We start from the raw sequence: 17,714 nt of genomic DNA, 5'->3' as shown, positions 1-17,714 counted from the left end.
GCATTGATAATACAATCATTCAAATTATCAGTACTATCAGGAGCTCTATATATACAACCTAGGAGTAGACTATGGTTTAGGGTATTGATTGATATCCAGATCGATTCTGGTAAACTATTCAAGATACTATCTTCAACTTTATTAGTTGTTAAGGTATCCAAAGCAAATATAAGACAACCGCCTCCTCGCTTAGATTCTCTGTCACAACGATAGAGTCGATAGTTTTGGATATTTAATTCGGAATCGGCCACTGCTGGATAACACCACGTTTCAGTGATAAGTATAAAAGAAGGCTTGGCTAGAAAGGCTAAGGTTCTCAAGGCTGAAATTTTGTTCAGAAGTGAACGTGCGTTAATGAGTAATAAGTTTAAAAAGGGAGTGTGTAGTGTAAAAAAACCGAGAGCATCCTTATCGATGGTATGAGTTCTAGCTATGCCTGGACTATGGTTTAATGTGTTTGCCGGATCGCATGGGCTATAGCATGAGCGAACTGTAGTGCTAGTGGAACAAGGGATCTCTGGAAGCCGAAAAAAAAATCCTTATTTTGGTAAGGTTGAATAATTTGTTGTATTTGTTTTGGTGGACAATTAAGACAGGTGCCTACATGTTGGGGTTGCGTTGATGGTGCATAACCTAGTATACCATCTTCTCCACTGCGAGAGTGATGATAAGAGTTACATATTGCAGGTTTATTATTTATTACATATGGGGGAAACCATGCGGCACGTTGATTCATTGCCGTCTGTCTAATAGTAGGCCTGCTTACATGATGGTTGTAGTGGCCGTCTCGTGTAACGTTTGAACGAAATGTGTCCTTATAACCTCCCTTACGATGAGTAGGGTTATGCATAGTTTCAGAAATTATACTTTTGTTTGGTAAAGCCGTTGAAATATTTTTGGTAATCGGTTTAGAACTAGGTTTTTTATTTACTTTCTTCTTAATTGGTATATTCTTTCTAGGTTTAGCAGTGTTTTTATGAGCCTTCACAATAGAATCAGGTGTTTGATTTTGGGCTTCCGATATTACACTGGAAAGAATGACATTAGAGTCTCCATCAGATATGTCCTGGTTATCTAGGGCCACTAGGGGTATGAGAGGCAAACTAACACACTGCATTGGTATATCAGTACACTGACTAACATGAGATAAATTAGCTGCACCTGTGGGTTCAGCTGCTGGCGCGATCACATTTGTTGTGACCTCAACAATGTTATTTTCGTTTATGGTACGCTTTTGTGTTAATCTTTGATTGGTGGTTTTGTCTGAGACTATACGAGCGTTTTTAAACTTCGTATGCGCACAGACTAGCTGTTCAGATTCTATCAAACGTTCCGCTAATAAATGGGAATCGAATCTAAACAGGATAGGGCACGAGTATTTTTGATGCTTTTTGTTAAGTCGGATACATTGGCATGGACTGTCCTGGAGGTTAGCTGCCTTTAGTATCGAGTTTCTTACAGTTTTAATGGCAACCTTGTCAGGTATATTATATATAATCACGTTATTTCGTGAGATTATTCGCTTGGTGACTTCGCTAGCTATCGAGTCAATAACTGATTCTACTTTGATCCTGTCTTCGAGTTCAGAAGTAACTATATCCTTTGACAACAGCAGTCGAAGGGGTGACAGTGTCTTTAGTTCTAGTTTAAGATCATCATGCTTTAATAAAGAGCCCGCAAGTGACTCCACTTGAGAACGCATATCACTTAATTGCTTATAGACAGCGGCTAATTCGCTCTTAATAAGATCGACACCATCTGTTCGTGAGTTAGAACTCATTATTAAGTTAGACATAGAGTCATCCAGCAACATGTGTGGAATAAGTCCACTCCCACTATTATCTGGTGCAACAGGAGTTGCAGAGCATGGGGTATAGGTAAGACCAGAGTTGATATCTGAAGAACTAGGACTTTTTCGAGCTCGTTTTTGTGTCAGTCGAACCATTTCTCTTCAAGGGTTAACTGAATGTTATTATTGATTAATAAACTAGAGTTTACCGATATATAAGCACTTTGTAATAAATACCGTGTGATCGTAACGCAAATTTCAAACGTACCGCAATGTTAATCATACCTAGACATGATATATTTGTCAAATAAGTAATACATCTTGTTTTCCAGAAATACAATAGATACATTAGAGAATATTCGAGAATTATAACCCTCTCAACTGATCTTCTAATTATGAAATTAAAATGTCATAAATAACTTTCTTAGTTCTTTCTATCTTATCTATTATAGGATAAAGTTTGACATAAATTTATGACATATATATATATATATGAGAAGACAATTGATTCACTGAACGATTTTTAAACAACTAACATTCAAGCTAGGGGGAGGGGTATGTGCATAGATTGTCACATGTGATCAACAATACATGTCCATACAGACATGTTAGCAATAACAACGACATTGGCAAATCGTCGATAACCGAATAACACTGTCTAATAGATAAGTTAAGTGAAGGTCTCGACGAAATTAACCGTACACAAACTTACTTGTGGGAAAAGTGTTGCAAAACCAAGCATACAACAATCTCAATCTGAAACAACCACTTCTTAAGAAATATCTTGGAATCCTGCTACTGTATGATCTAAAATCTTACGCTAATAGTGGCAGAGACCCATTTGCAACGAACCTTATACAAGAAACTTTGAAGTGTATTTCTTACTAGTTTACTAAGATAATCTTTCACTAAATCTTTGACAGTTTTACTCAAACTCAGTGTGTGGTTGTACGGCGTTTTATCCTTTAGTCCCGAAATAAAACAATACTCTGAAACGTAATTATATATGAGCCATGAAATTTATCCATTTTCTTAGGTGCATGCTTTACTCAGAAACCTTTAATTTGCTAGACCTTTAAACTTTAGAATAGACAGAATTCAGAGACGTTCTCTTGTAGCGGTAAATAAATCCCCAAAATCAACATCTCAGTAAGTGTTCATCATTGGATGCTGACCACATTAGTTTTAATGGACTCACCTAGCTGAAGGCGCTCGGTCATGCATCCGCACCAGATCACGAGTTGGAACGCCGTGCTCAGCTTCCCCTGCGATCGCTAGCCAGTTTAGATCAGTCACTCCCCGATATATTGATGATCTATCAAGTACATCTTCCAACCTCCTCGTTTCTGACTTCTGATTTCACTGGGTGGACATGATTCCCTAAGTGAAGTCGAGAGGAGTCGCTTTGTGTAAACTGAAATGATCTAGATGACTTTGTCGTGGCCTTCAAATTGAAAATTTTAAATTACTTGAGGGCTTCACACAGGATACAGTGACTCGTAGTATAGCGGTTAACATACTAGACTTTGAATCCAAGACCACGACTCACTGCCAGGAAGTTGCAGCCAAAGGATTTAGAACTTTATGGGCTTGAAGTCCAACATTCACCAAGTTAGATACTACTTTGTCCACTACAGTGTACAAAGCTTCAGAGAGAATTAAGCCCGAAAACTCATTTGTAAGCCCCTGTTTAAAAGGCGACTCGGATATCCTGGGAAAAGTACAGGAGACAACTACCCGTTAATTCCAGAACTCCGGGGTTCACCATACAAAGAGCGTCTTGAAAAGCTAAATCTCTCTACTCCGTCGAATCGCAGATTTAGACGTGACCTGATTTTGATATGTAGAATACTAAGAAATGATTTTGGACGTAATACATTCTATTTTTCTTCCCAGTAGATCGGTTCAGCTTTTCACATAGAGTCCTCACTTGTTGGAACCTGTTACCCGAAGCATTAATGTCCATGCCTTCAATCGACTCATTATCAGTAGTTAAACCTCAATGAAATAATACTCAGATTATTCTATTTGCATCCGTTGCAGATAATTTATTAATTTCGACTGATTGGACGAAAAGTCATCGAAATTGGATCTCAAGGTCATCTTTGCGGCGGGTTAAGCTGTTTGCTCCCAGTTTCTATCACAAGATTGCCTTAATCTGAGGCTCGTGTTATTGTTGATTGTTGTCTGCTTCTTTCCTTAGTAAATGTAAGTGCACTGTGTGCGCTTTTTGGGTTATCGACACATCTTTCCTCATTCTTTTTTCCAGCTCTGACTCGTTCCACTCTGCGTGCTCCTTTAGTACACAAGTACCTTCTACCTAGACGCGGACCGCCACAGTTATGAATGACAGGTTGCCTGATGTGTTTGCGCAAATCTTGAAGAAGTACTCTGAAGTTGCAGACTACAAAGGGTCCTATACCGAGCCGAAATTTAAGGTTTTATCCTGATTTTGAGCTTTATTGTCAGGATCTCCTCAGGATTGCATGTCAATTGTGCGAAAATGCAATGAGTATGGTGAATGAACTTCGTTTGTTTAGCAAGAATGAAAGCTTAGATGATCTAAGCTCTACCGAAATAAGGTGATAATGTTGTTCTTTAAAGACTATTTGATACAGGTACATATGTCTTCCTGCATTACTTGGTTATTTCAACTCTCAGAAAAACGATGATCGGCCATCCTGTATTCGTTTGGCTTTGGTATGATAAGTTTGTCCTGATTCGCTTGAGTTAGTCTCTCTACAAGGACTTTTTCAAACTTTGCTCAGATTATGGCGTATTGTTTCCGGATGGAGTGTCTTTGGAAAAGTATGTTTTTTTATTCCTAAGATTTAAATATTCGTTTGAATTAGCGTCCCCTGTATTTTTCTTAAGTCTATGTATTTTCTGTTGATCAAAGTCAACTATTTCTTCAGACGCTTTGAAGTTTAAAGTTAAACATTTGTCCAAGTAAACGTTGTTGTGGATTAGTTTTTAAGTTATTAAATACAAAGGCAGGCCTCGGGAGGAATCTTTGTAACTCTCCAGTATTCGTTTCTAGGTTTAGATAACATTCTTCAAGATGTATCCAGAATCGGAAAAACCGATAAATGTACTCGTGCTTTAAGTTTTAAACCGCGTATGGTGTTAAAACACTCAAACACTTCATTTAACTATCACACTGTGGTTAGCCAAACACCGCCGTACTGTTATGTTGCATAATTTTAAAACTGGTTATTCACTCGTCAATTGACTTAGTTTAGCTTATATTAATCTCGAAGTTGGTATCTGTAATAACAGAAGTAGATTATCGGTAAGGATGAAATGAATGAGTTTGTTAGCTAGTGTTACTTGAGTTGAAATGTTATACATTTCGTTCCACTATTTTCGTGTTTTGCTGCTAGTTTGGTTGGCATTGTAAGCTGATAACCAGATCAACACATAGCATCTGTTTATGCGTTTTCCTAAACTATGCGGAAAATATAATCTTCCTGATCTCCGTCTGAGAAATTATAAGTTCATGGCTAAAAACACTAACGCTTACTTTTTTCGGACAGTTTAAGCAGCAGTTTCGTTCAGGGGTATGTTTTCATGCAAAACGTCTCGTACACACGCTAGTATTATAGATTCATGTTTCTCTACATCTCTTACTTAGAAGCAACCGAATTTCCGGTCAGCCCTCAATGTCAGATCTTGCGCACGACCGTGAAGTCAAAATAAAACGTTACAAATCAAAAAAAGCTCTAGAAGAACGCTTAGAAAAACTTGCATCGTACGTGGACCAACCTCATATTGATGAAGAAACCAAGGTATGCTCTTTTTTATACATTAATATTAAACACTGCTAACTACTTTTCACTAGTTGTATCTGTCAGTCTAGTTCGTTGAAGGTGGTAGAAATTGATAAAAAATAATTTAAGCGAACCTATAACTTGACTCATGGTAAACGCTACAATTGTAGCAAGAGCACCACTGATTAAGTACACGGCTGTATAGACGACAATTAATTACCTGAAATTATTTACAATAGACTTAACTGACTAGTCATAAGTGAAATTACACATAAAATGACACGGTTAATCTTTCAGTAGTACGTTTATAACTTCAATGATGAAAGGCCATTAAGAGAAGATACGCCTGAGTTACTAGCATTCGATCACAGATGCTTTAGGAACATTGCTCTCATCTTCTGGGATCACCGGCTAAGTAATAGTAAGGTTAGACACAGGGTATTAGGGAATGATGGTAAATCAGTTGATGTGGCTGTGAATCATCAACTGAAATGGTTGAGCCACATGTTACATATGCCAGAACACCGATTACCACGACGCGCAATGCTGACTAGCATTGGGGATGGTTGGAAGAGAGTGAGGGGCGGCCAAACTAAAACGTGGCATCAGAGCTTGAAGTCATTAAGTTCTAGTCTGAGCCATGTTTGTAGATGCAGACTACTTGGTTGGTGTCCGGGTGACTATTGTAACCAATGGTTGGAGACTGTGACATAGTCCAGTATCGACCACAATGGCGTAGGTGTATACACTCTTTGTCTTCCCCTAAACCGTGAGATTAAATCTGCTTTATAACTTTCTTTGTACTAACTAATTCTTACTTGCTGTATTATATCCTTAGATACAATCGTTCTTTTACATATTATTACCATTAAAGTATTTACTTCTATGGATTTGGCGTTGATCGTGTTGTGCTAATGAGGTGCGACAACTTGGACTGATGCGTATATGTTCCTGATCCTGCGTTGTAGCCGACTATTTTATGATAACTAGATAGCACACTTAGAAACCTTTCTTTTTCTCCCTCCAAATGATTTTATGATAATCGGAAAGATAATATTTTGAACTGAATAGATCGAGTTCCGTCGAATTGCTATAAGACACATCAGCTCCAGTTTTATCAAGAAAAATTTGTTCTTAATATCATCTCCAGTTAACTGCTAAGGTTGGACAAATTTTTGCTGAAGTCAGCATTTTCAGCAATACTGCCAATATAAGATACCAATATTAAATGTAAAGATGTTAGCTAATAAGATGTGATGAATATTTATAGTAATTTGATTTCCAAGGTTTAGGCAGATAATAATTTTTAATCCGTTTGTTTTATTAATGTTTTTTTCAATTTAATTGGTACATTAATCTAATAATCCACAATAATCAAGACAAATCATTCTGTAAGTATACCGTCACTGTAGAAGAATGTGTCGAAGACTGTCTCTTGATCTTTTTGAGTTATGTTTGAAGTGATTACGAGTTCACTTAATCTGAGAACAGAACAAAGACTCTGTGAGCAAAGACCAATAAGCTAGCTATTCTGACGCGTCCCAGCCCCGCTAACTAGAGAGAGAAGCCCAGGTTCGAAGTGGAGAATATATATTCCGTAAGCAACCAGAAGCCCAAACAATCAAAACAGGTACAAATCAAACGTATATATATATATATATATAGCATAAGATTGTCCTTGGGAAGCGTTAAAAAATAGCATACTAAAAGGTACAACGAACCAATAGCGTTTAAGATCCTCCCAAGTGGGAAATACGACATGAAGATGAAAACGAGCGCTTTTGGCGCGAAAACATGAAATTCAAATATTTAAAATAAAATTACAAAGATAAGGCATTTACCAAGTGAGTTCTGGGGATCTAACATCTCCAACATTTTGTTAAATACTCTTAATCTTCAGGAAATTAATTACACAATCTCAATTTTCAACGCTTATTTTGTAGCGTGAGTTCAATTTAACTCTTGTTCAAAAATGGCTTTGCATCGCGCAAGATGATATAATCAGTCTACAAAATGAGCTGGACATTCTCTCGAAAGGAAGTTCCATAAACGAGGATAACATAAACGTTACCAGATCAGAACCTTTGCGACCATTTATCATAACTCGGTCAGCTGCACAAGCTGCAGTGTTTGGTGCTGGTTATCCAAGCCTCCCAACAATGACTATAGAAGAGTTTTATGACCAACAGGTTAGCTAGATTGTCATTGTATCTTACTGCCACTACACTGTTCTTTAAAGCAGAATGACGGATTAATAGTTACACCACTCGTTTTTCTTAGTCAAGTTCCCTCAGTCAACGTTTGATAACACTTTTTAAAATGACTGGAAACAAATGGGAGTTCGACTACTCCCTTCTCTATAGATAAATGTCAATACCAATATATTTACCGGGAAACATTTTCCTCGTCATAAATTTTAACAAACCAGATGTTATGTAGATTTCTTTATTTTGATAAAAAGTGTGACAATACAGGTTTGATTTCTGTATATATTTTTTTAAAATCACCTTGAAAAATACTATTACTTACCGAAAGGGACCTTCAGCATTATCATTCATTCAGAATGAGAGAATCATTTGAGACACTAAATAGTAATTTTTAACATACTAAACAGTTTTCCTGGAAATAGGACTACGAAACTGTTAAAAACTTGTATTATTTGTTACGGTGCTTTCGTTTCTTTAGATGTTGGACTTTTATGATGTAGCTTGGTATAATATCAGCGTCGATAATATTCAAAACGACAACAAAAGCTCTGCAACCGCTATTATAGGCTTTCTATTTCGAAGAGCGATGCTTCGTAATCCAGAAATAGATTGAAAGAAAGCTAAGGGTGACCAAGACATGGTATCAGTTGGTGAAGTCACTAACTGGTGGTTTGAGCCATGTACGTAGATGCATTGAAGTAGATGGTTGAAGTCTGCATGGTAGCCGTAGTTAGTGGTCAGACAAATTGAGTGACATGGCTCTGAATCGATCACAATGGTGCAGATACATTCAATACCTATCTTCCTCTAAGTTTTGAATTCCAGTATCTCTTCATACATACCTTTTCACTTTCCTTTTAAATCATATTCCTTACATTTAGTTTTTTTTTCTTTTTTTCAGTGCTAGGACATTGTTTTTGTCCGTTCTGTTATTTTTCTTTCTTTATGTTGATTAGGTGTGGCAAATTAAGCCAACGCAAATCTGTGCCAGGCTATTTGTTAATGAATAACATCAAAAGATGCCCTGACTTCTTTAGTTCCTAACATAAGCTTCATTGTCCTAGTTATATGAGAGCTATTGATATTATCCAGCTCCCAAAATCAAATTAGATATTATGGGGTTCAAACCTTCAACCTAATAAATTAATGTTAAGTGTATAAACCACAAAACCACCCACCATTTATGCCTACTAGGTATTTTTTCAGTATTTTCATTGTTATTTATTTACTATAATTCAGTCGTCTTTTTTAAAATGTATTCAAATATTATGGTCGCTAAATAAATTCTCATTAATATAATATTTCCCATGATTACCAATTTATTTGTTCTGTTCTTAGGTTGCAGCTGGTTTGTTACCTCCTCCAAAACCTATTGTTCAAAGTGGATCAGGACCAAATGTAAGGCGAATTGATCCATCGGCAGAAGAACGTGAAGCTGAGGAAAAGAAAAAGGCTAAGCAAGATGAATTAGAGGATGCCGATGATCCTGATATGTTGTCAAAGGCTCGATCATTCGATGATTTCAAAGATGAACATCGTAGAGGTAGTGGGAACAGAATGAATAGAGCTTAAAGATCTCTGCTTACTATGTATAGGTTAAACGTTTATTCAAGTTATGTATAAATGCTAAATACAGATACTAAACTAAACTTCTTCGTTTTCTCTAGTTTAATACTGAATGATAATGATTATTCTGTATCCTATTAAATAATATGCATTGCTTTTAAGTTGGAAAAGGCTTGACAGTAAAAACGATATTACTTGGTGTCCATTTGAGTTTTGTACAGAAGTACAGACTTTCAAATTGAGCTTCAGCAGCAGATAGCCATGGTTTGTGGTCAGGGACTAAGTGACGCGGCTCAAAATTAGTCGCTACGGGTCAAATGCACTTCTTGTTTATCTTATTCCTATTCTTTTTTTATGGTACCTCCCCTCACCTTTCGTTCTGGAGTTTTTTTCCATTTCTCTTGCCTTTTCTCTTTATTCATAGTTCTCATTACTGTAGCTAGTTTGTTTAAAAGTATAGTCACTTGTAACGTTTCATTCATCTGTAGCAGTAATTTATGATAAACCAGAAAGTTTGTTGGAATAATGGACTTAGTCGATCAGATTTTCATCCAATTCATGAACTCAAAGAGAATAAGTTTTGTTTAAGTAAATAATTTCGCTTCTTTACTACTTCTCAACTTCGATCTGTTGACACACAGATTTTATTGAAGTGTAGTGAAGATCTATGCTTACTCACAAGCTGTTTTGCAACAGCTCGTTGTTATTCAGTAACTTGAAAAAATGTTTGAGAAGCTAACCTTGCATTAATGGTCCAGGCATTTTAGGAAATTTAATTGTTGATTCGTTGGTATGGCTTAAAATCTATCATAGTTACGGCGATATATGTATTCATCTTATTACTGTTTATTTTATTTAAACATATAAATATTGGTACAAAGGGGCACAAGATATGAGGGCTGTGATACTGCCCGGGTGCCCAAACTGAAGCAGGTGGTTTTCTTAGGGGGCCACACCCCGAGCCTTCGACTTAAAGATCTGATCCACAAGCAGTGTAGCATCGTAAGGGAATGCAGTTCCATGGTAGCCGATGACCAACGATTGGTTCATACGCCATTTGTTCCTTCAGGATACTGGAGCCCATGTGCACTATTGGTTTGGAATCAAGGTTTTCCAACTCCCCTAGGTGGACCCTCCGTGTCCACCAACGCGTTTAAGGCGCCGGACATTCTCTTTTCGTCCTCTCAATTTCGTAAACAACAGTAATGCCAGGAGAAGGCAGTGAGTAGGACTTCCCTGTCACAGGCTATATACGCGTGGCCATGTGAGAGCATTTGGAGAGGGAGATCGGACTCTCCTCACTCTCGGCCGTACCAGGTCATGTTCTCATCTTTTTTTTGATCTCATTCAAATTAGATGTTTTTTCTTTGACTTATAGGTATCATAAGAAACGCCAACGACAAAAAATGTCAAAGAAACCTAAAGTTCAATTTATTCAAAATGAAGAACCATCGTTTATTAAAGAATTTAAACAACGTGCTGGTATTCCGACAGCTGCAACTATCGATTCAAAAGTGAGTTATTAGTTATCATATATCACTCATATTAAAATGACTGATTACAACAGAAGTTAACAAACAATTTAATAGTAAAATGTTATAACTTGTGTGGCCGAGTGGATACCTTGTTAGCGTATGACGTGTTAAAACCGCCAATCAGAGAGCAGCGAATTATCAATTGGAATAGTGACACGAAAAACCGTACGAGCAGTCTAGAGTGCGTATCGGCCCTGCTATCTGCCTAGCCCAGCTAGTTAAGTCCAGAACACCAATAACAGCCTCTGCAACATGAATTATTATTCTCAAACATACTGGGTCTATATACCAAACAGACAGATCACATCGTACCATAAAGTAGAAAATAACATTTGTACAAGATTTGGCCAAATGTGGCTGTGAATAGGGGGAACAGTAATTAATGGACAGGGTATAACTCAAGAATGGTAAATCGTGTAATAATAGTCAATAGGTCAAAATAAAGCTTATAATAAGAGGGATACGAATATGAATAGTTTAGTTACTTAACGGTTATACAATAAGAAATACACATATCACGTTGGTCCATAAATAGTCCTCAAATTTACCATTCATAATTCTCCACGGGATACAACATTAGAAGTTTTAGAATCAATAACTCAAGAGTTTAAAACAAAAATGCTTCTTAAGCAAAGATGGATAGTGGCTAGCAGTGGAATCCAGGACGCGCGTTTCGTCCTATTTGGGACTCATCAGCTGGGTGTACCTGCATCTCAGAGTTGATGTTCACTCTGGGACTCGAACCCAGTACCTTTCGCTTCAAACGCCATAGCTTTTTGGGTGAATTATTTCTCAAAACCTCTTACTATATCCACGGAAAGAAAACAAACTACCAAATTTTTTAGGGTTCAAATTGAATTAAAAAGATTTAACCTGTACAATCTTTTAGTACTAAATGTACAAAACATTTAAAGTAGACAAAAGTTAAATAGGTAAACTTTAGTCTCTTTATTGTTGTTGTTCTTCAGCGTACAGAATTAACTCCTGATGATAATGATGACGATGATCGACCAGATGAGCAACCACAAATAGTTTTTGATCCATGTTCTGATGTTCATGAATTAGAAGCAAGAGCATTTATCAAACAATGGCAATATGAACATAAACTTGGTTATGTAGAAGAAACTATTGTAAAAAATAATGAACCAGGTAAATTTTCTATTTATTTTTTTCATTCACAGTCCTTTCCTAATTTTTCTTTCTTTTTAAATTGTTATTGTAGGTGTACCAAGTCGAATAATGTTTCGATCTGCTGAAGAACGTTGTTCCGATGATAAAATTCCAGTAAAGAGATCAGATAGTGACATTCTTTCAAATAATCGACCATTACCACATCAACAACAAAAACGATCTGCCAGAGATCGTTCACCCATTGATTCTCAACGTAAAGACACGAAATGTTCATTGTTGTCATTTGATCTGGATGAAGATGAAGGATAGATTATAATTATTGCTAATTCCAGTAACGTTCGACGCTCTTATTATTGTAACATATTTTTCGTTATCGTTTGGTGTATATGTTGAGTAATTATGACGAAATATATTCACTACTCAAATATCTGATGTTTGTTACTCATTGACTGTTATATCTTGTGGCCGAGTGGATGCCTAACTTCACCAATCGAAATACGACTTATCTAGCCTTGACACTGTGCCAAGCCAATGACGTTCGACCGGTATGAGCAGCAGCCTAGCGTCCTTATTGGTCCTTTGTCCGCCTAGTCCTTCCAGTTGAGTTCAGAACACCAATTACAACTTCTGCTATGCAACATCCTGGAAACAGCTCTGATAGATGTAAGTAATGGCGGTGTGGATATGTTGCCTGGAGAACGACTTCTCGACCTTGAGTATGCGGATGATATTGTCTTACTGTGCGATAATGCTCAAGCCATGCAATCCGCACTTAATCAGTTGGCAATCAGTGTCCGCAGGTACGGCATGTGCTTTGCACCCTCCAAGTGCAAATTACTCCTACAAGACTGGCAGGATTCTCATCCTGTACTCACCCTGGATGGTGAGCAGATTGAAGTAGTTGAGAAGTTCGTGTATCTAGGTAGCTATATAAGTGCTGGTGGTGGCGTGAGTGATGAGATTGATGCACGTATAAGGAAAGCCAGAGCGGCTTATGCCAATCTGGGCCATCTTTGGCGCCTTCGTGATGTTAGTCTGGCTGTAAAAGGTCGGATCTACAACGCGTCGGTGAGAGCAGTTTTGCTCTATGCTTGTGAAACCTGGCCTCTCCGAGTTGAGGATGTTAGACGACTCTCTGTGTTCGATCATCGTTGTTTCTGAAGGATTGCTGACCTACAGTGGCAACACCATGTTAGTAATGCAGAGGTTCGGCATCGTGTGTTCGGGCGCAGAGACGATAATTCAATTGGTGTCACCATCTTGAAACACCGACTTCGGTGGCTTGGACATGTTTTACGAATGTCGTCCCAGAGACTTCCACGTCGTGCATTATTTGCCGACTCTGGGACTGGTTGGAAAAAGCGGAGAGGAGATCAGTGTATGACATGGTGTCGTGGCATGAAAGAGAGCTGCAAAGGGCTAGCTTCTGTTGGTCCTTCACGACTCCCTGGCTGGGGTCCGAGAGATGGTGCAACACAGTGGCTAGAGACGTTATCAGATATGGCTCAGAATAGAAGCCAGTGGCGATCCTGCTGCAACCTTCTTTTACTTTCTTCATAAAGAGTGGTTCTAACTTTCTTAACTGAAAGAGTTTTCTGGTTGTACATTTTAGTCCGCCTTATCTTTTCATCCTTTCTCTTCCTACTTTCATTATTTTGTGTGGCGCATATGTATCTGGTGCCCTTTTGTACCAATATATATGTGTTTAAATAAATAAAATAAAAAATCTGCTATGCGAATCATTTATTTCAAACATACTGGGTTTATATATCAGCCAAACAGACCACTTATGGGAAGAGGAATATAGATACATACAATCTAATCACTTAATAGTTATACACTAGGAATATATATAGAATAATGGTCAGTTAATAGATCCCGGAGGTTACCCGTAATTTAATCTTCACTAGGATATAACAGATTTCAACAGTATATCGCCTCAAAACTAATAATGTGATGGGTGACTAAATCACAGTAAAAGAAATTATATTGTATCCGTTACTCGTTTTTGAACTATATTTATTTGTGTAGGATCAGGTTACTCCAGCCGGCTGCTAAAACGGAATTACGTAGAATGTGATACGAGTCAGCAGTCTCACGTTTTAAAATCGAGTGCTTTAACTACTTATTAATGAAACCAGGTGCACATTAAGGAATAAGATTAAACAAGACAAATACTGAGAACGTGTATTTATGAAAAGGAAAGAAGTAGACTAATGTCATATTAATTCCCGGTTTATTCGCACAACTACCTCAACTAAAAATCTATGCCTGACTCATCAGAAATCCGACTAAGCGGAACTCTCGGGCTCTATATTTCATAATCCAGATATTTTGTAAGCAAGTTACAATCATTTTAGTCAGTTTGCGTTGATATCCTGATCGAGTTTTACAGTCCTGACTTGAATCTAGGTATCTAATTCATTAAGTAATCAAATCACGTATGTTGGTATACAAGTCCAGATAACTATCATCTGACTGTTAGTGTTACTTCAATGGGAACTATACAAATCAAATCTGCGCCAAATCAAGATATAACTTATCGATGATGCAGATGAATATTATCATGAAATTTATGTTTTCATTGAGATTAATGTTAGACCACTATTGAAAACCTGGGAGCACCGAGGAACCGTTTGTTATTAGAATGGGACTGCTCGACAGTGCACATCACAATCTCTCATGCGAATGCTTTACCTCCAGACCACTGAGCTGGGATTCAACAATGTCTAACTTTGACCAATCCACAACCATCTTAAGCTTGTGCTGAGTAACAAAAAAAACATTTCAGTGTTAATTCGTCCATAGTTCCTTAATTACCGAAATGCCATCTACTCATCCTGCAGCATATCTTGGCGAAAGGACGTGTTTAATAGGACTCGCACATTTTGTACAGAGTCATGGAAAGGTAAGAATTATCCTACTAGAATTTCTAGTTTAACAGTTATTCAGATACTAAAAGAAGTAGGTATTAGCAACTTTTATATTATATGGACTTCTGGAACATAAGAGTTGCACTATTCTGCTAGGTTCTTAAATAGAATCTGACCATGAATTCATTGGTGAGCTCGAATAATTTAATCTTGACTATGTTTTGTTGGTGAAGTGATGCATGTTGAAATAAGGAGACTTCTGAAACATGTTCTCGGTCGACACTCCTTCCAGTAGAAACATGGTTAGCTCATTGAAAGGCTTTAGTCGCATCCGCTCAACCGAAACTACTTACCATGCTGTGTTATTTCGTCTCCCTTCCTAATGAATATTAGTTATTAGATTGACAATAATATATCCTAGTGCTCTATTCATTAATACTTTAATTCTGGTACTAATGAGATAATCAAAATAATTATAGACAAGTTAGCTAAATTACTCCACACTAACGGACATCTATCTTATACAAGCTATCGACCTGATAACAAAGAAAATAAAATGTCCGTAAATTCTGCTGAATTCATTTAAACCAACAGAATTATTTGCAATGAAGATATATTTCAGCATCATGACAATCACGTTGAGGAACAAACAAAATAACTGCCCATGTCGACATGTCCCCTTATTTTTTGTAGGTTTGATATATCTCCAAATTTAACTCAAAGTCAGTTCGTTATGATCAATAAAGAACTTTGGACATACATAAACCGCCCTTAAGTTCTCACACCATCAATATATTGAGATAAAATTACATTTTTATTTATATAAAATCATAAACACATGTATAAACGTAGGCTGATTACATTCTTTTGAAACAACAGCACTCTTTCAACATTTGCTAACATGAGTGGTTTCTCTTCGTTTGGCTTGTTTCGTTTTGGTTAATTTCCCTGTGGTGTGTATAGATTATAAGTTGGAACTTGAAAGTTACAGGGATCAGATAATAATTCATCTGAAAGGTATCCTTTGACTTCTTATACCGGTGTTATCCGAACCAATGAAAATAGGTGATTACTTTCAACACGTATATAAGAATAAATTTTCTTATGAAATTAGTTTGGGGTGATCTGCTTGTACTTTTCTTTGACATTATCCATGAGAGCGGAAGGAATTCTCTTGACCTTGTCTTTCTTATTTAAATTCTTTTTTATTTATTGAATTGTGCTTCATACTACACACTATTCTTGATCACTTATCGCCTTTATTTCGTCACAATATTATCTCAACTTGTGTAGAACATACTTTTAAGGTACTCAACTGTTGTGTTTACTTAGTAACAATAAACGATGAAAACAAAATGACTGACAGGTTTGTCCTTGAGCACTTGACTGACCTTAAGTACTATATTTCTGTACATTAACAACGGCCGAATAAATCTATTGGAATCAAATAAAACTAGGCTAATATCAAACTGGCTTAAAATGTTTTTCAAAGTCATTAGAACAGTTAGTATAGAATTGTAAATTTTTAGCTTGCAGAACATTCAAGTCTTCTTATCATCATGATGATTACAATTGAGAATTATTTACATCATACTAGGCTTTTGTCAGCTTACGTCACTTATGGCGAAGACGAGATACCCATCTATCAATTAAGGGACGAGTATACTGCACAGCAGTTCGCTCTGTTTTACTTTACGGCTGTGAAACATGGCGATTAGTAGTAGAAGATACTCGTGATTTACTAGTGTTTGACCACAGATGCCTTATGAACACTGCTCACATCTGCTGGGATCACCGAGTAGGTAATAGTGAGGTTAGACACAGGGTATTAGGGAATGATGGTAAATCAGTTGATGAGGTCATGAATCTTCATCGACTGAGATGATTGGGCCACGTGTTACATATGCCTGAACACCGATTACCACGACGCGCTAAGCTGACTAGTATTGGCGATAGTTGGAAGGAGGTTAGGGGTGGCCAAACCAAAACGTGACATCAGAGTATGAAGTCACTAACTTCTAGTCTGAGCCATGTTGGTAGATGCAGACTACTTGGTTGAGATCCGCGTGACTATTGTAACCAATCGTTGGAGACTGTGACATGGCTCAGAATTGATCACAATGGCGTAGGTGTATACACTCTTTGTCTTCCCTTAAACCTTGAGATTAAAATTGCTTCATAACTTTTTTCCTTCCTATACTATATCCTTATATACAACCTGTCTTTCATATACTACCACCACTAAATTAACTATTTCCATGAATCCGGTGTTCATCTTGTTGTGCTAACGAGATCTGGCAACTTGGACCGATGCATATGTGTGCCTGGTCCTACGTTGTAGCTGACTGACTGACCCCGGCCACGAGAAGGCAGTGAGTAGGACTTCTTTGGCAGAGGTTATATACACGTGGCCATGTGAAAGCATTTCGAGAGAGAGAGAGCAGACTCTCCCCACTCTCGGTCGTACCAGGGGATTTGGGGTCAGAGATCGTACTTCTAAGGATCAGAAAATTGAAATAGATCTTCTTGATAAATTATTTATATATATGATAACTAATCATTAATTTTATCCCCCTATACTTTTAAGTTACTAGTAAAAAGAAAGAAAAAACAAATCTTACAAAACCTTTATTGAATTAAACAGTATGTATATATATATATCATGTAATGAAGCATCATTCACAAATCCTATTCATCATTCTCTATCAAATATATAATCTATTCATATGAACAACCAAACAATTCATTCATAAGATTATATTACATAAAATAGATTAGTAAAACTTGTACTACTACTGTTGTACATTACATTACACCACACACACACACACACACACACACAC

General features: G+C 37.1%; 1 protein-coding gene across 2 annotated transcripts; it reads left to right on the top strand.

Moving 5' to 3' along the window:
• Window positions 1–4,123: 4,123 nt before the first annotated feature.
• Window positions 4,124–12,397, top strand: Smp_154230.1 (hypothetical protein; the record flags this gene model as incomplete). 2 transcript variants are annotated; one of them, XM_018798404.1, is made up of 9 exons in its annotated part: window positions 4,124–4,227; window positions 4,259–4,371; window positions 4,408–4,597; window positions 5,424–5,577; window positions 7,503–7,748; window positions 9,105–9,309; window positions 10,689–10,846; window positions 11,836–12,016; window positions 12,049–12,397. In XM_018798404.1, 6 exons carry the CDS (start codon window positions 5,452–5,454, stop codon window positions 12,057–12,059), a joined length of 927 nt encoding a protein of 308 aa, XP_018653349.1. In that variant the 3' UTR covers window positions 12,060–12,397. The 2 variants fall into 2 exon arrangements, with proteins under 2 accessions (XP_018653349.1, XP_018653350.1); XM_018798405.1 differs by lacking the exons at window positions 10,689–10,846; window positions 11,836–12,016; window positions 12,049–12,397 and having other exon boundaries at window positions 4,132–4,227; window positions 4,408–4,489; window positions 4,524–4,597; window positions 9,105–9,412.
• Window positions 12,398–17,714: the final 5,317 nt, after the last annotated feature.

The sequence above is a fragment of the Schistosoma mansoni genome, chromosome 6, assembly GCF_000237925.1.
Source record: "Schistosoma mansoni strain Puerto Rico chromosome 6, complete genome".
Lineage (NCBI taxonomy): Eukaryota > Metazoa > Platyhelminthes > Trematoda > Strigeidida > Schistosomatidae > Schistosoma > Schistosoma mansoni.
Note: the sequence above shows the minus strand (reverse complement) of the source record. Positions and strands in the feature narration are given on the sequence as shown.